Source organism: Vombatus ursinus, unplaced genomic scaffold (genome assembly GCF_900497805.2).
Source record: "Vombatus ursinus unplaced genomic scaffold, bare-nosed wombat genome assembly UNPS02014173.1, whole genome shotgun sequence".
Taxonomy (NCBI): Eukaryota; Metazoa; Chordata; class Mammalia; order Diprotodontia; family Vombatidae; genus Vombatus; species Vombatus ursinus.
The window spans coordinates 1,649,479-1,668,226 of NW_020953951.1; the positions used below are offsets into that span (position 1 = coordinate 1,649,479).

Consider the following 18,748-nt stretch of genomic DNA (forward strand, 5'->3'; position numbering starts at 1 on the left):
CTAGTCAGTCCATGAACATTTATTAAGCACCTACTACGTGCCAGGCACTTTGCTAAGCACTGGGGAGACAAAGAAAGACAAAAGACAGTCCCTGCCCTCAAGGTGGTCACAGTCTAAAAGGGGAGGCAACATGCAAGCAGCTATGTACAAATAAGATGCGTACAGGATAAATTGGAGAAAATAGAAGGAAAGTATTAGCATTAAAGGGGATAAGGAAAGGCTTCTTCTTGTGGAAGACAGGATTTTAGTTGAGACTTGAAGAATGCGAAGAGGTAGGGATGAGGAGGGAGAGCATTGTAGGCATGGGGTCAGCCCGCCAGGGAAGATGCCCAGAGTAGGCATGTGCTAGATGGTGGGAATATAAATCCTCTTGCAAGAAGGTTACATTTGGGGGCAGCTAGATGGCGCAGTGGATAGAGCACTGGCCCTGGATTCAGGAAGACGCGAGTTCAAATCTGGCCTCAGACACTTGATGCTTACTAGCTGTGTCACCCTGGGCAAGTCACTTTACCCCACTGCCTCACTTAAAAAAAAAAAAGGAGCTTACATCCTAACTGGAGAGATAATAGGTACGTATATAAGGTGTACACAGAAGAAATATGAAGAGAATAAATATACGTTTTTAGGGATAGAGAACACTAGCAGTTCAGGGGGATCCAGAAGGGCTTCATGTAGAAGGCAATGCTTGAATTGTGTCTTGAAGGAAGAATGGGAGTTTGCAAGGCAGAGGTGCAGAAGAAGTATATTCCTGGCATGGGGGACAACCGTGTCCAAAGACATGGAGATGGAAGATGTAGCACCATGTGATTAACAGAAGGCCGGTTTCACTGGATCACAGAGTGAGCGAAGGGAAATAATGAATGTTGAGTCTGGAAAGATAGAGTGGGGCCAGGTTGTAAAGGGCTTTAAGACAGAGGAGTTAATATTTTATCTTAGAGGCAATAGGGATCTAGTGGAATTTATTGAGCACCTGAGTGACCTGTCAGATCTGTGCTTAAGAAAAACCACTTTGGCAGCAGTATGGAAGACAGAATGAAGCAGGGGAGAGACTTTGAGGGGGGGAAACCAGTTAGGAAGCTTTTGCAATCATCTCGGTAAGACCACATGAGGGCCCTGAACAAAGGGAATGATTGTATGAATACAGAAGGGGTTGGATGAGAGAGATCATGAGGAGGCGGGAATGGCAGTCTTTAGCAATTCAGTGGAGATGTGGAATGAGAAAGAGCATTAAGCATTGCCACGATAAAGAACCTGATGGACTGGAAGGTAGTCCAGATTCGCATTTGGGCCTTCTGACTCCGAGATTAGTGCTGTTTTTCATTTCATAATGCTTCCTTTCCTGGTGACAACACTCACATGCTCAGATGAGTGTGGCCCAGGGATCAGAGTGTCGTCATTTTCCTTGGGACCTGAGACAGGACATTTCCCCTCCCTCTTTCCATATGGCAATAATCTTTGCAGAGAAGGAAATGAGCAGCTTTCTTGAATTTCCTAATAAGATTGGGAGAATCCTACAGATTCCCTAGGGAATTTCCTAGTTTCCCAGATAAACCAGATGAAGTTATTGCCCTTCTGTTCCTCGGTCCTGAGTCCTCTTCCCCCTCCTTGGAATGTGTTTCTGTCTCTTCCCATCTGGCCCTTGTCGACTGAAAGGCTGGTGCTAAAACCTGCGGCAGGCCTTAGTTTTAACCCGGCACAAACCAATATGTCCCATTTCTTTCCCTCTAAGCAGGTTTTCCATTTTCCAAACCTGACCTAATCTCCCAGCTGGAGCAAGGGGAAGAACTATGGGTTCTAGATCTGCGGGGAGCTGAGAAGAAAGAGATCTTAAGGGGCTCCTGCTCAGGTAAGAGAAAGACTGCCAGTCAATAGAAATTATTATCTCCTCAAATACTCAGACTTTCCAGATGTTAGGTCACTGCTTTAGAAGGGCTCTAAGGCAAGAGGATAAATATAAAGAAGGGTCTTAGGAGAACAATGCATCAGAGAAACACTGATGGGGAAAAGGTTGAATGTTGTTGGGATATTCGGTCAGAGTTGTCATACATTTCTGAACTGAATAAATGGTGGTCTCGGAAGATGATTTATGTGTTATTTGCATAGCAGTAGTACAACCCATGGGAGCAGATGGTCATAGTCCCATTGTAAAATGAGAAGAGTAAGGGATCATTAGATTTAGCCTTGTGAAAGGTCCTTAGAGATCACCCAATCCAATCTTCTAATTTTCCAGATGAGGGAGCTGAGGCCCAGGAAGGTATTGTTCCTTGTTTAAGATCACATAGCCAGTTAAGAAGGCAGAACTGGAATCTGAGCTCTGATCTCAACTCCAAATCCAGTGTTCTTTTGACTACACCGTGAGATAAAAGTTGAGGGTGACACCTATTGTCAGAGAAGTTGTGTTGATGTAATACTTTCCTCCTCTTTGGGATTACTTCTTTCCCCTCCTCTTATGCAGCTGCTGTTCTGCTGTTCCCCTCTTCTGACCTCTCTGCTTAGCCTTCGCTTCATCACATCTTTGATGTTCTTTTGCATACTCCTGTCAAAGCTCGGTTCCCTGAGCAAGCCAGTCCTTCCTATTCCTTTTCCCACGAATAGGATTTTTAGGCCCTACACTTGACCTGGAGCAAGGGGAAAGGCAATGGGTCTTGGATCTGCTGGGGGCTGAAGGTCTCTGTCCTGACCCCATTTTTGCCCCACAGTTCCTTGTATCTATTTATCTCTACCATATCTTCCCAAGCTATTTCCCTGGGCACATATCAGCTGAATCTCCTTTGGGTTGGCCCGTGAGTTTAAAATATTTGCCCCAACATTTCAAGTGTCTGCTCACCTAATCTTCACTTCCCTTTCCACCTAGCTGCGTGTCATAGTTTGGACAGTAGACTTTTTTGTCTATTTGGTTTTTTCCCTGCACAGATTGTTAAACTGACCCCATTTGGAAGATTGGTGGATCTAATCAAAGAAGGCCTGTAACATTCTGGAGTTGGATTCAGCCATCACAACATCATCCATAAATGGGAGCACCTGGAGGGCCTTACCATTTATAGGCAATCAACCTCTCAGCGTGGTGTCCTGGGAAGAGCTCTGGATTTGGAGTTAGAAGACCCCGGGTATGAATCCCAGCTCTGCAGCCAACTCCTTTTATGATCTTGGGCTTAACCTCTTTGGGCCTCCGTTTTCTTATCTGTGGTCCCTACAGTCTCATTCAGCTTTAGGTCTATAACCTTATTGCAGTGCTCTCTTCAGCTTTTGAGAGCTATAAGGATACAAATTTATTGGCATTTATTTCAATAGTACTGTTCCATTTCAGCAATTTTCTTTCTCAGAGAAGAAAGAAATTGGTGACCTTTTCTTTTTTCCTGTTTCAGGTCCCAGGGTATTAACTGAGGACAAGCATTTATATGAACAAGTGCATGCTTCAGAAGATACAGACTCATGTAGAGCAACTTCAGAAATATTCTTAAAGAATGGTGCTCCAGACCCTGGTTTTAGAGGAGCTTATGAATATGAAGGAAAAATAAAGAATCATCAGAGAAACCCCAAAAAAGTGATTTTGAAGAAATCCCCTTCCCAAAAGAAACGTTCAAAGCAAATAACTATAACCCACAAGAAAATTGCCATAGGAAAAAGAGACCAGGAATATAATAAATATAGGAGAAACTTGGATGTGACCTCAAATCCTGTCACATACAAGAAAGAAAATAAAGGAAAGAAACCCCATAAGTATGATATCCAGGCCAAAACCCCCCCTCCAAATCAAGTTCATATTGAACATCAGAAAACTTACGCTGGAGAAAAACCCTGTAAGTGTCATGAATGTGGGAAAAGCTTTAGATGCAGTTCACTACTTGTCCAACATCAGAGAACTCATACTGGGGAAAAACCTTATAAGTGTAATGAATGTGAGAAGGGCTTCACTTGCAGCTCACTACTTATTCAACATCAGAGAATCCATACTGGAGAAAAACCCTTTGAATGTAATGAATGTGGGAAAACTTTGAGTCGGAGTTCAAACTTTATTGGACATCAAAGAACCCATACTGGAAGTGAATGTGGAAAGGATTTCAGTTGGAGTTCCCAACTTATTCAACATCAGAGAATTCATACAGGAGAAAAACCCTTTGGATGTCAAGAATGTGGGAAATCTTTCAGTCAGTGCTCATCCCTTATTCAACATCAGAAAATTCACACGGGAGAGAAACCATATAAGTGCAGTGAATGTGGGAAAAGCTTCAATCAGAGCTCATTGCTTATTCAACATCACAGAACTCACACTGGGGAGAGACCATATAAGTGTCAGGAATGTGTAAAAACCTTTAGTCAGAGCTCTCAACTTACTAAGCATCAGCGAATTCATTCTAGACAGAAACTTGCAAATGTGATGAATGTAAACTAGTAAGTGCTCCCAAGTTATTCAGTTGAACAAAGGTATCTTACTCAATTCTACAAATGTTTATTAATCATTGACAATGTGCAAGACAGTGTGCTGAGTGCTAGTAATAAAGGAATGTACCCTAATAATTTTATTTCAAAGGTTCAGGCAAAACACTGTGAGAAGTTTGAGGAGAAAGAGATCATTTTCATTTGCATGAGACATAGCTCCTATTTTCTAGTTGTTTCTAGTCCAATGGAAGAGCTGAGAAACAAATGTAGATATCTACAGTACAAGGCAGTATATTGAAATCTTGTAAGTACATTGAATTCCATCATGTGAGTGCAAAATAAGGAGGGATTTTTTTCAGCCGAGGTCATTAGGTAGGTAACATCTGAGCTAGATCTTGAAGGATGGCCAGAATTTTGTTTTGTGACAATAATAGTACCTACCTCCTAGGGTTGTCGTGAAGATCGAGTAAGATAATCATTGTAAAGCACTTAGTACAGTGTTGGGCACATAGTAAGCACTATATAAATTTTAGCTATTATTAGTTGTTGTTATTGTTGTTGTTACCTCACCCTGAAGTTTTGTCTGAAGCGTCCTCTTTCATATTTGTAAAAGTAGTTGGTTACCTCCTTTTGTCTACTACCTTTGAACAGGAATGTCCTCTCATTCCAATAAGAAACAAATATTCCCCCCAAATCCTCCCTTTTCTCTCTTGAATGATTCCCCCTTTATCTGCACCTCTTTCTATTGTAAAAGATGTTATTTATCCTAAATTGCCTCAGAATACTGCTGATTGTGCTGTAAGCAGGCCTGAAATTTGTAAAAACTAAATTTGTACCCTAGAAAGTCAAAGCAGCTATCAGCAGTTTCTTTATCATACTCATATATTCCTTTGCTTTCAGTTTGGCCTCCTGACTTTGACCAACAGTCATTGAATCTCTGATGATGGGTATGCCTCTCCCAAGAAGTGCCATTCCTCTCTGTAGAAAAAAAATTCTGTAACACATTTTATAGCCTTAGAAAGTTTCCTGGGGGTTCTGAGAGGTTATTTGATTCTCTAGAATTACATAGACAGTGTATGTCAGAAGCAGGACTTAAACCCAGGTCTTCCTGGCTCCAAGGCCAGCTCTTTAGCCACTATGCATTCTCTGTACCAACTGGTTCATCACTATAAATTTTTTTAGAATGATCTATGCTCATACTGAGCCTCTCAATGAAAATATGAGAAGAGCAAAAGACTTTCAAAAACAATTTTCTATAGCAGATCACACATTTGTAGTTACACAATTGATGAAATAACAAAGATCATACGTTGTACTGTTGTGTATATTGTGTGTAATTGTGAAGAAGTGTTTGACTTGGTAAAGCAAAATGAAGCCTTAAGCATTCACCTCCACCACAGCTTCTCTCATGAATATGTTAAGATTACACAATATTCTTTTTTAAGTTAATTTTTTCAATCAGCAAAAGATCCATCTTCTCTCCCTCCTATCCCTATCCCCAGTTGAAAAAGAAAAACTAAAGCCCTTTCACAAACACATATAGTCTACCAAAACAGCTTTCCAGATTGGCCATGTCAAAAAAAAAATATGTCTCATTCTGTACTGTATCAGGAGGTAAGTAGTGTATTTCATCATGAGTCCTCTGGATTTATGGTTGTTCATTGTCATCATCAGAGTCCTTAAGTCTTTCAAAATTATTTGTCTTTAAAATATTGTTGTCATTTTATAAATTGTTTTCCTGGTTCTGCTCACTTCACTTTGCATCATTTCATACAAGTCTTACCAGGTTTCTCCAAAACCATCTCCTTCATCATCTCTTATAACAACATAATAAATTATATAATAATTGTATATGTGCATATATGTATACATACACATATAAAAATATGTGTGTATATATATGTGTATATATATATATATATATATATATATATATATATTTACCATAGCTAGCTCAGCCATTTTCCAATTGATGGACATTTCCTTATTTTCCAGCTCTTTGCCACTGTAAAAAAAGATATGCTATACCTATTTTTGTATATCCTTAGAGTTTGTTTTGTTTAGGACTAATCCTTTCCTTAATTTACCCTCCCTCTTGTTCTTCCCTCTCCCTTCTCTCTTTTCCCTCCTGTTTCCTGTTTAGTGAGATGTTTTATACCCAACTTTTTATATGCGTATGTGTATATTCTCCATTTCTCTGATCAGTTCAGATGAGGTGAGGTTCAAATGTCACCCTGCTACCCCTGCACTCCTTCCTCTTTCTTTGTATAGACTTCTACCTGCACACCTTAGTTATGAGAGAGAATTCCCCAAGTCTTCTCCCTTTTATGTTCGCATGGGATTCTTCCCCTCACTTTCCTTTCTTTTTAAGATCATTAGGATGTAACAGAAGGACTCACAGGCCTCCCTTTATGATGCCTGATGATAGGGTTCGGAGAGTATATATATCATTTCTCTATATTAGAATACAAACAATTTAACTTTGTTTAGTCCCTTGGATTGTTCATTCACTGTTTACATAAACACTTGTTTATGTTTCCCTTAACTCCTATAGAAGCTTCAAAGTAGCTATGCAGCTTATTTCTTATATCAGGAATGCTGAGAAGTCTTCTATTTCATTCAAATTACATTTTCACCTGCTGTGGATATTCAGATTTTCTGGGTAAGTTATTCTTAGTTATAAGCATACGTTTTTTACTTTCTGTAATATTGTATTCCAAACTTTCCCCTCCTTTATAGTGTTGGTTGCTAAATTATGTGTGATCCTGATTGTGGTTCCTTTATACTTTAATTTTTTTCTTTCTGGTTGCTTGCAGTATTTTTTACTTAATCTGGAAATTCTAGATTTTGGCTATGGTGTTCCTGGAGGATTTTCATTTTGGAGTTTCGTTTATAAGGTGACTGGTAGGTTCTTTTTCTATTTTGTCCTCTGGTTCAAAGAAATCTGGGCAGTCTTATGATTTCTTTAAATACGATATATTTTGGTCATGATTTTCAGATAATCTGATGATTCTTAAATTATCTATCCTTGATCTGATTTTAAGGTCAGTTGTTTTGCTATAAGGTGCTTTATATTATCATCTGGGATTTTTTCAGTCTTTTGATTTTAATATTTCTTGTTGTTTCAGAGTCATTAGTTTCTATTTAGTCTATTCTAATTTTCAGGGAGTTTGTTGCTTGGGCAAGGTTTTGTACCTCTTGTAACAAACTATTAATTCCCTCTCCAGTTCTTTCTTCCCCAGCTCTAATTTCTTTTCTAATTTTTTCCTCTAGCATTCTCATTTCATTGACAAAACTTTTTTTTTTAACTTTTTTCTTCCATCACTTCCAGGAATTCCAGTTGAATTTGTGCTCAGTCTTTGTTTTTCTTCGAGGTTTTGCTTGTAGGTGTTTTGGAGTCATTGTCTTCTACTGGTTTCTTCTGCCTTTGGAGTCCTGTCATCATAATAGCTTTTTATGGATGTATTCTTTTTTGGCTTGCTTACTCTTCTAGCTTTTTCATGACTTCAGACTTGATGTTAGGGCCAGGTTCAGTGTACTTCTAGTGGGAGTGTCTAAGCTGATCCTGCTGCTACTTTCTTGGGGTGTGGAGTATTGTGTTATTCTATGTTTTCAGGGACACATCAGGCTGGAAACTTTCAAAGCTCGCAATGTGCTATGATTACCCTGACTGCTGCCCTCACAATCTGAGTTCTCCAGATTATTGACCTGAGTTTGGATCTAAGCAATAGTGCCCCATTTGGAATCCCAGTAGATTTTGGCTAGATTCAACTACTCTCAGTCAGCTGGAAAGTTCTGTTTGTTCAGAGTGACAGAATATAGATTCCTCTGATCTGGAATTCGTGCCCTGGTTATTCCTCTGAAGGCTTCAGTCTGGTCTGGAAACTGGAACCGAGACTCTGTTCTGCTCCTGGGTTGCTGCTTGCTTTTGACCTTGCTCCTTGCCAAGAGCCCACTCTAGGCACAGGTCCCTATCCTGGATCTATGATTGGAAACTGGATAGTTAGCAACAGAGTTGCCAGTTGCACCTGTTTCTATATCCTACACAATCTATATCCTACACAGTCCAGCCTTTCTGCTAGATCTGGACAGCTCGATGGTACAATGGATAGAGCACTGGGCCTGGAGTTAGGAAGAACTGCGTTCAAACCTGACCTCAGACGCTTACTAGCTGTGTGATCCCGGGCATGTCCCTTAACCCTGTTTTGCTTCAATTTCCTCTTCTTTTTTTTTTTCTTTATTTCTTTTTTTTTTTTTTGGCTAGGCAATGGGGTTAAGTGACTTGCCTAGGGTCACACAGCTAGTAAGTGTCAAATGTCAGAGGTTGGATTTGAACTCATGTCCTCCTGACTCCAAGGCCCAAGCTCTATCTACTGTGCCACCTAGCTGCCCCTTCAATTTCCTGTTCTTTAAAATGAGGTGAAGAAGCAAATCACTCCATCTTCTTCTATGGTCCCTTTCTCTCATTGATGAATCTTTCACAGAATCTCTGTTTTGAAGAAGGTCCCAAGGTCGGCTAGGCCGGCCATCCTTCATTCTTCTCCAAGCTCTGCTTCTGACTTCCTGGACTTAATTATAATGCTCCTGTGTGGCTACCTTCTGCTTTCTCTGCCTTGCGTTTCAGCTCCCATTTATGTCTTCCCATATTAGAATGTAAGCTACTTGAGGGCAGACACTTTCAAAGCACTTAGTACAGTGCCTGACACTTAGTAAGCACTTAATAAATGCTTGTTGACTATTGTTGAATATATAGTTGGACAGGCATCCTAGTAAGTTAATCAAACAATATATATGTCTTTTTAGTCATGCCATATGGACAGTGGGCTAGGTTAAATCACATTTGGAAAATTGTACAGCACTTTCAGTGATACCAAACTACTCCTTGACATAAATCCCATCTTTTTTTTAACTATGATTTTTTGGTCATAATATGTGGAGGTGAATCCTGATATCCCATTATTTCTGAAGAATCAGAATTGTGGAGAATGTAAAAGGAGAATGTAAAGATATATTGTGGGGAAAAGTAGGTTGCAGAAAGTTACCAGTAGTGATTGTTTGCAAGGAGTGTTGCAAAAGATATCTAGGAAATCAGAGTAGGATTTTTCTGGAGGCATGAAGAGGGGAGAAGCTAAGTTGGTCTTGCAGAGAGTGTGAAGGATAAAAGATGGAGAGCCTAAGCACTATACTGGTACCCACAGAATGTTCACATCTAGAGTGAGGCCTCTAATACACTGGGAAGATTTATGGGAGAACATAGATAAGAATTGCACAGGATTAGAAGGCAGGGATGGGTGGCGATTCCTGCTATTGGAGGGAGGGCTCACATCAGTGAGAGCAAAATCAATTTCATTTTGGAAGAAAAGATCCATTTCTTCCAAATACATCTTCTGGGTGAAGCAATATGGCTGTGAATCATGTTACACTGAAGTCTCTGAATAAGTAAAATTTCTGGTGATCCAAAAAGGAATGGAAAGACCCAACTCTTACTCCTTTTTAACCGCCTTTTTAAGACTGGCCCCTAGCCTCCACCAGCCCCTGCCTTGACCATCCAGCAGGGCTAACAACTGGGCATTTGCTCTTCTACCCTGTGTACAACAGCCCCTTCTTGCCATATTCCAACTCCTTCTTATGGATTGATAATCAGATCCACTTTATTTGTGCTACTGTGAAGAGCATGACAATCTACTGGTAGGCAGTTAGATGGTACAGCTGATAGTGAGTTAGACCTAGAGTCAAGAAGACCTGAGTTCAAATCCAGCCTCAGATACTAGCTGTGTGACCCTGGGCACTTAACCTCTGCCTCAGTTTTCTCAGCTGTAAAGTGGGGATAATAATAGCATCTACCTCTCAGGGTTATTGAGAGGATCAAATGAGATAATATTTGTAAAGTGCTTGGCAAACTTTAAAGGGGTCTATAAGTTCTAATTATCATCATCATTATTATTATTATTAGTGCTGTTGTAGTTATTATTGCCCCATGGAATCCTTATGTTTCTGAGCTTTAGTCTACCTAGACTGAAGCTCTCTTTTGTGACTACCATTCCTTGCTCCCTCTTTCCCATCCATGTCACCCCATCCCTCCAGTGTCCCTTGCCGTACTCTGCCCTCTTTGTTATTGTTTGGTTATTTCAGTCATGTCTGACTCTTCATGACCTGGTTTGGGGTTTTCTTGGCAAAGATACTGGAGTGGTTTGCCATTTCCTTCTCCAGTTTATTTTACAGATGAGGAAACTGAGGCAAACAGAATTAAGTAACTTGCCCAGAGTCACATAGCTAGTAAGTGTCTGAGTCCAGATGTGAACTCGGGAAGATCAGTCTTCCTGACTCCAGGCCCAGTGCTCTGTGTACTGTGTTGCCTAGCTGTCTACTCTTCCCTAACCTTCCAGTGATCCTCCCCATGGAAACTGCTTTGTAAAATTTTTGTATTTATTTATAAAAACATATTGCTCACTCTTCAGTAGACTGTTTAGCTCCTTAAGGGTAGCATTCCATAGGGAAGAGGTCCAAAGAGAGCTGTGTGAGGACATCACCATGAGATATTGGCAGTCATGAAACATACAGGACATGAATTGCCCCTCCACACCTGCCCAGGCCTCATGTGTTCCCAGTGTGTGTGCTCCCTCATATAATCCCCTCTTACTACTGATGTTGTATGTGTTTGTGGGAGTACATACCTCAGGTTTAGGGGAATTCTTCATTGCTCTTTTTCTTACTATGCTGTTTCATTAAATACCTTTGCTTTGAACTAATTGTGTCCTCTGGTTGACTATTGAAGGTAAAGTCACTAGTTGGGGCTCAAGTGTGATAGTTTTTAATGGGTGTGGTTCCACAGAATGGAAGAAAACAATCATTTATTAAGTGCCTGCTATGTACCAGGCACTGTGCTAAGTGCTTTACAAATATTGTGTCATTTGAATCTCACAACAATCCTGGGATATAAAAGATATTATTTAGAGCGCTGGCCCTGAAGTCAGGAGGACCTGAGTTCAAATCTGGCCTCAGACCAAACACTTGACACTTACTAGCTGTGTGACCCTGGGCAAGTCACTTAACCCCAATTGCCTAAAAAAAAAATATTATTACCTTCCTTTTACAGTTCAGGCACACCGAGGTTAAATGACTTGCCCAGGGCCATATAGCCAGTAAAGGTGTGAGGTTGCATTTGAACTCTGGTCTTCCTGGTTCTAGAACCAGTCCTTTATCCACTGTGCCACCCGATGAGTAGCAGAATAAAGTGCAGCTATTGAGTCTCCAGGCTGAATGGATAAGTGAGGGTTAAACTGTAATGTACAACAGTCTTAGGAAGGAGTCTTCTATAATTCCTTAGCTCCTGCCAAGAACAGGTGCCTAAATGGCAGCCAAACCTGAACAGATTGTTCTGCTAATGTTAAGCCAGTGGTAGTGATTCACCCAGGGCATGACAAACTTACTGATGAAATAACGGGATGACAATTCTGAAATCTAGTTGTATTGAAATAAGCTCTGAGCAATAACTCTGTTACTCACGAGTTATTTTTAGATAACTGTATAAAAAAGAGTGCTCTTGCTGATTTCTCTTTGTGGTCTCTCTCAGGCTACCTGAACAGGACAGCCACCCTGGCCTCGTTAGGTTGACATGAACCTATGAGGAGACAATCCCTGAAATAATATAGAGTTTATTGAAAAGGGAAAACGTGGGTATCCAGTGTATATACAGCATATAGATAGCCTGGCTGTCTCTGTCTTCCTTTTTTTTTTTTTTTCTTTTTAACAGCTCGGTCCAAGTTGTGTCCTGCTGTTTATGGCATATGATAATTCCTTGGTGAACTGCTAATTGATTTATGAAATTATGAAATGGGGAAAACATACTCAGTTCTTTTGGTACTTGCTGGGAAAGACCATGATGGCAGCGGAAGTGAGGTTACATTCACCTTTTAATAAGGCATGGAGGGAAAAATAGCACAGAAAGTATAGAGATAAGTCTCAAAGGGGTTGGGGGGTAGATACAGAGGCAGACTGTGTGGGTGATGGAGGATGGGGTGGTGAAGGCAGGCATTGTGAGCAAGAGGATATGGAGGGAGAGAGGCACAGAGAGTCACTCATAACTATGGATTGAAGTTGGGTGCACTGGGCAGCATGCACCCAATGGAAATGGAAGAGGGCTGGGGAGGGGGTAGGGACAGAAGGTTGACATCTCATTTTTATAGGATTTTTTTTGGGAAACAGTAATTCTTATCTGTGTTCTCTTGGGGTTCATTAACATATTCAAATTTTCTCAAAATTATTGGTAAAAATTTTAAAGTTAACATATCCATGTCACCTGAAAGTTATCAAAATCTTTTTTTTTTTTTTTTGGCAAGGCAGTTGGGGTTAAGTGACTTGCCCAGGGTCACACAGCTAGTATAAGTTATCAGAATCTTAAAGTGCTCTGCGGATGTCTGGAGTTTATTTGAGATTTACATATCATAGGACCAAAAGGCTCCATCAGCAAAGCCTCATTGGCTTTCCCAGTTCAGCTCATAGATGTGATTTTTGGTTAACATATGATACAGTTGGTAAGTTTTGCTCCTTTGATCTTTAGGATGATTTGTACATGACTTCTAGGTTCCCCTTTGCAATTTTACTTCCTGCTATTGCCATTTTATACTGGCTGCATATATACTTACTTATTACACTAACTAGAAGTGGGGAGGGGAGATAAAGGAGGGGAAGCAAAACATGATTTTAACACACTTGGTCAGGTTGATGAACAAAATCTCATATTCCCAGAAGTCTATGAGACTCTGTGCCAGTCATTTCACCTATGGCGGAGTAGAATATATGCATCCCCCCACCCCAACCCAAACACCATGTGTATGTTTCGCTCCTTCTGGGAGCTACATAAGTCACCTCAGTTTTCACTCACAGGTTGCAGGTTAGGCCCCAAGCGGACAATTACCTCAGGTTCAATGATGATAGGTGGGTCTGCACTCCTAAACCATAGCTCATGACCTACCACAATGTGTTTACCTTTATTAGTTAACCAATAGACACAATCAGATTAAAGCAAAAGCACTTCCTAAGATTGTATAGTGAGAAGAGTAGCTACAAAACATTGCTCCCATGAGGGCCTTTCCCCAAAACATACACAAAACATCAATGGGAAGATTAGGCACAACCTTGCTAATACTGAGGCACACAGGTAGGACCAAGACAGTTCATAGCTCCTATAAGGACCCTTGTGCCCCTTCCCTTCTCATAGTGTCTTCATCGTGCTCTCTGTTCCCCTTTTCCTCCTCTCCCCCATGATCTCTGCTAGGCAGGTCACTCACCTGGGCGTCCTTGGCGTAAGCAAGATATAGTTGGTTCAAGTTAATGAATGCCCAAGGGGACTGTGGACCCAAAGTTAAGGATCCCTGTTTTAGAGAGATGACATGTTTGCTTTGGACTGAATCTGGGGGTTTGGGAAGAGAACTTAGAACAGCTGGTGAAATAGGAGAGTGGTACTAAACTATTACAAGACTTGCAATTAATTCTGTATTTATATACTCTTAAAAATAAAATTATGAGCTATTAAGAGCAGCAGGATAGGAAGGGAACAAAGCACGTAGGCATTTTCAATTTCTGTTTTTACTGGCTATGGCCATTTGCCCCAACTGGCTTTGTAAAGCAAGCCATGCTGTGAAGAGAGAGGGAATGAATTACTTGGAAAGGGAAATTACCCCCAAAAGGAATGAACTTTTAGAGAAGCTCCACCTACAATTTAGGGAAGGGTGCCAGTTGTATAAGCATGTTCAATAGGTCCTTTGGTTCAGTAGATGATTGCTAACGTAGTCTGCCTAGCAACCCAGTACCACCTACATACTTACAAGGGGATGGGGGAGAGAGGAAAGGATAGGGAAAGGCATAGGGGGTGAAGCAGAGAAAGAATGGGGATGGAGGAGAGGACTTTCCTAGAATCAGGTATCCACAGCCTTGTCCCTGTCTCCCTGTCCTCTGGGTGGGGGAATTGGAAGTTGGTGCTGGCTTGGCAGAGGATGGAGGGGGCATCCCCACCTTCATCACCATGTGATTATCTTGAGATTCAGGAGAGGATCCCAGAGTTTGAGGTGGGTCAGCAGGATGGTAGAGAAAGGCCAGAGGAAGTACAATTATGGGGTAATGGTCTTAGGAAGACCTGGAGAAGGTAGGAGCAGGAAGAATTGATTACTCTGATTCAGTCCAAGGGACCCTTCATTGGAGTCCCTGCAGTGATGGATAGGGGCCAGACATTTGTGGTCTGAATAAATGAATGTATTTATTAAATGCTTACTATATGACAACCTCTGTGCTAAATGCTGAGAATTCAAATATGAAAATAAGACAGTTGCCCTGCCTTCAAGTAACTTATATTTTTATGCCAGAGACAAGACATTAGGGGAATTTCCTAGAGAAGGAAATTAGGGTATTAGAAGTGACAAAGATGATGATTGGAACAATAGGGCAGCTGGAGACCAGATGCCTGGGTCCCTGATGCAGCAGGGGCTATCAGTCAGATTCTTGGGTATCAGATGGGACAAAACCTGAGGGAAAATAGGCTACAAGTCCCCTAGGAAAAGCAGGGTTAGAGGCTAAGAAAGGGGACATCTGGCTTCCCACGGTATGTATGGGGTGGAGGACACAATGGGGCCTAAACACAAAAGCAGATCTCTGAAGGGCCAGAGGCTAGAGGTTAGTATATGCAGCCCTTCATGTGGGGCACCAGATCAGAAGGGGAGGGTAAGATTGGAGGAAGAGAGTGAAGAAGCTGTGGAGTCTGGGGAAGGGAGGAGAAGACTGACAGAGAGACAATTAAGGGGAAAAAATACAGAGAGAAAAGGCAGGATGGAAAGAGAGAGAGAGAGAGGGAAAGAGAGAGATCACTAAGGTGAGTCATTTCAGACAGATCTGATCACTCCTTCACCCTCAGCCAACCCCCCAACCCCCATTTGGATCAAGAAAAATCAGGAAAAAGCCCAGAGAAGTAAAGGGTGGGGTTGGATGGCAGATATGGATTTCATAGCTGAGCTGCAGAGTAAACGTGGATGGCACTGCTGGGCCTAGGGAGTAGGGTCTGTTCCTGCTGGTGGGGGGAAGAGAAGGGGAAGGAAGGCCAGGCATGACCAGGGGCTGGCACAGTTTGGACATGGCGTAGCTACGTTTGGGGAGGAGAAGAGAAGGGGAGAGGACAGAAGCCCAGGAACTTTTATTAGGGCATCACTTGGTCTCCCCTCCTTTCAGTAAGCTGAGAGCAGGACCCAGATGCCTGGGTCCCCAAGGGGCCTGGGTTTGGGAGATGAGGGTCAATGTATTTCAGAGGGAGATGTTCTCCCTGGGGGCTAGCATCCTGTTGAGAGATGGACAGACTAGAGCAGGGCAATGTTGGCTCTGTCCCTGCTGGACAAGGGCTCTTCAATGAGGTTGAAGCAAGGACTCTGCTTACATTTCCACACACCCAGCTAGAGCAGAGCAGGGCAGTTTCTGTCCCTGTTGGACAGTATCTCTTAAGGCTCCTTGAAGAGGCTGAGGCAGGGTCTCTGCTTACGTCACACACAAGGCTGGAAACAGCAGGTTCTTCTGGGCTTCCTGCTCCTTTGGGTCCCTTCAATCCAGGTGCTCCAGCTACTGTTGCTTTTGTCCTTGTTGCCTTTAACATCTGTGAGAAAGGAGAAAGAGGGAGGCATGGGAATAGGGGCAGCGAAAGGAATTAAGATTTTGATAGAGAAGAAGGGAAGCAGAACAGAGGGAGAGAAGAGGCAGTAGGAGAGGAAGAAGTCAAGAGATCGGGGAAAGGAGGAGCTGGTGGTGGTCAGTCCTCCCCCAACCCTTCCTGGTCCCAGGCATTCCAGACTCAGGTCTTCCTCCCCACTCTCAGTCCAAGGCCCCCAGCCCTCACCAGTACTCTCCATCCCGGTTTCCCTGAGGCACCATCTCTCCTTCTCTTTGCCCTCTTCTTCCTTTGGCCTAGGGCATCTGAGCAGCGGCGCCCGAGCCCACTGTAGATGATAGGATCCAGGCAACTATTGACATAGGTGAGGGCTGTGATGGCATGTGTGACTTGGGCCTGTGTAGCTGGGGTCAGGTGGTCAAAAGGCTCAGTAAAGGGGCACTATCTGCCAGGCCCAGAAGGGGAGGTAGCAGGCCCAGAAGACCAGCACAGCTGCTCCAGTCAAGGCAAAGAGGTGAAGACTGCCCCTGTGGAGCTCCCTGCCATGCCTTCTGAGGTTTCTCTGACTATGGCCCACGAGCTGGACCAGCCGCCCGTACATGACAGCCAAGGCCAGGCCTGGCCCCAGAAGCCCAGCCCCTGCTAGTCCTGTAAGGTAGGCCCAGGCCTGGGCTTCACTCCGGCCTGGCCCATAGAGCCGTTGTCCTCCACTCCACTCCTCTTATTGGGCCATCAGTGCCATGGGCAGGGCTAGGAGGCCTGAGGCTGCCCAAGCAGCAGCGGCTACAGCAGGGCCATGCCAGGTGGGAGTTGGGGATAATGGGTAGGCCACAGCTCGATAGCGGCGGGCACCAAGGCCAGTCAGCAGGAAAATGGCAGCATGCATGGCAAAGAGGTCCAGTGCCAGGATGAGACAGCAGCCAGTGTCTCCAAAAGCCCAGTCACCTGTCAGGGCATTGTGGACCACAAAGGGGACAGAGGCCGAGTAGAGGAGGTCAGCCCCAGCCAGCTGGGCCAGGTGTGGAGCCAAGGCCCTCCCACCCAGGCCTGCTTGCCCCATACACAAGGCATAAAAATTTCCAACAGCAACCCCCAGGCCCAATAGGGCCAGGGAGCCTTCCACAATGGCTGGGGAGAGGCCCTCAGAGACTGGAGCTGGGGGCAGTGTTGGGGACATGGCTAGCTATTGGGCAGCTTCTGTTAGAACCGAGAACTGCCTGATAAGCACTTGTTCTGTCTTTCCCTATCTTTTGTCCTGTTCCCAGATCTAAAACTCTCACTCTCCTTTGACCTACTCTGTCTCCTACTATTTTCCCTATCTATCTCTTACACTGTCTCTCATTTCAATGTATCTTTTCTCTTTACTTCTCTTTTACTGTGTCTCTGACTCTTTCATCTCTTGCCATCTCTGATCATCTTTCCCTGTTAGTCACTGTCGCGCTTCCTCTCTACCACACTAAGTTGCTCTTCTGTCTCTGTCACTATCTCTGTTTCTCTGTCTCACTGTGTCTGTCTATTGCCCCCTAGCTTACCTTTGCTGTCTTTCTCCCACCGTGTATGTCCCCTACTCTCTGGCTCTCACAGTCTTGTTTTCCTGCTCCTGGGGTGACCCAGACCTGTAGGTCCTGGCTCTCTCTGCTGGGGCTTTTCTCTCTGGGGCGTTGGTCTCATGGGTAGTACGGTGCTCTGTTTCTGATCTGCTTCTGTGTCCAAAGCTGCGCTGGATGTGAGTAATGGGAGGGAGTTGGAGCAGTTCTGGGTCTGGATGCAAGTGTGTTGGTGGTGTTGGTGGAGGGGGGCTGCTGCGGGGTGAGTTGAAGTCAGAGTTTGGCCTGGAAGAAGCCTCACATTCTTACTCCCTCCCCTCCCCCCAGTCCCTGAGGGGAAGGGAAGGCTAGGGGTCTGGACCCCTGGTTTCCAGAGGGAGAATGGAGACTTGGGGGAGGGGTCCATGGTAGAAGAGGTCTGGATGCCTGGGATCCTGACCATAGCCCACTCCCAGTAAGGTCCAGAGCACCTGCATTCCTTGGTATCCCTGGAGCCAAGAGTAATATCTGCCTGCCAGGTTCCTGGTTTGCCTGGGACGCAAACCCAGACTGGTGGGGAAATCAGTGGAGGGCATGGAGGGGTGAGGGGAAAGCAGGCAAGAAGCTGACGTGAAGACTCCCCCCACCGTGTGTACCCAGATACACAAAGCCTTACTCTCCTTTATTCACAATCACATACACGATTTGTCACAGACACTGTCAGAGTATTATTTACTCTCAGATTCATACACAACAATGTGTCCTTTTTCACATATCTTCAGTTGAACAAAGTCTTTCCTTTCTTCCTCTCTCTGTCTCTCTCTCTGTGTTTCTCTCTCTGTGTCTCTCTGTCTGTCTCTCCCTCCTCTCTTCCTCCTCCTTCAATCTCTCTCTGTCTTTCTTTCTGTCTGTCTATCTTTTCCTGAGATCATTTAGTTCTATTCCCTTTTCACACCAAAGGAAAATGAAGCCTACAGGAGGCAATTACCATTCTTAAGGTAAAAAAATGAGTTAATGGCAGAGCTAGAACTGGAACCCAGGTGTCCTGACTCCCACTCCAGGACTTTCCCCTTTATACCAGGAAGCTTCTATTTCAAGGTTGAGCCCTGGACAGTGCAGTGCTTACCCTCAGCAGGAAGCTTCCGGTGGGCATTGCAAGGGGGTTCGTTGCATAAGTCTGCTAAGCTATCATAGCAGG

General features: G+C 43.5%; 1 protein-coding gene across 1 annotated transcript; it reads left to right on the plus strand.

The window, feature by feature from the left end:
* The first annotated feature begins 262 nt into the window (after positions 1-262).
* LOC114041431 (zinc finger protein 501-like) lies at positions 263-5,641 on the plus strand. Its single transcript, XM_027859885.1, has 3 exons — positions 263-272; positions 1,733-1,846; positions 3,366-5,641. Exons 1-3 carry the CDS (start codon positions 263-265, stop codon positions 4,391-4,393), a joined length of 1,152 nt encoding a protein of 383 aa, XP_027715686.1. The 3' UTR covers positions 4,394-5,641.
* The last annotated feature ends 13,107 nt before the right edge of the window (positions 5,642-18,748 follow it).

Coding starts and splice junctions, on each gene's coding strand:
- LOC114041431 (XM_027859885.1), top strand. Junction 1,847..3,365: donor CTTAAGGGGCTCCTGCTCAG/GTAAGAGAAAGA, acceptor TTCCTGTTTCAG/GTCCCAGGGTATTAACTGAG.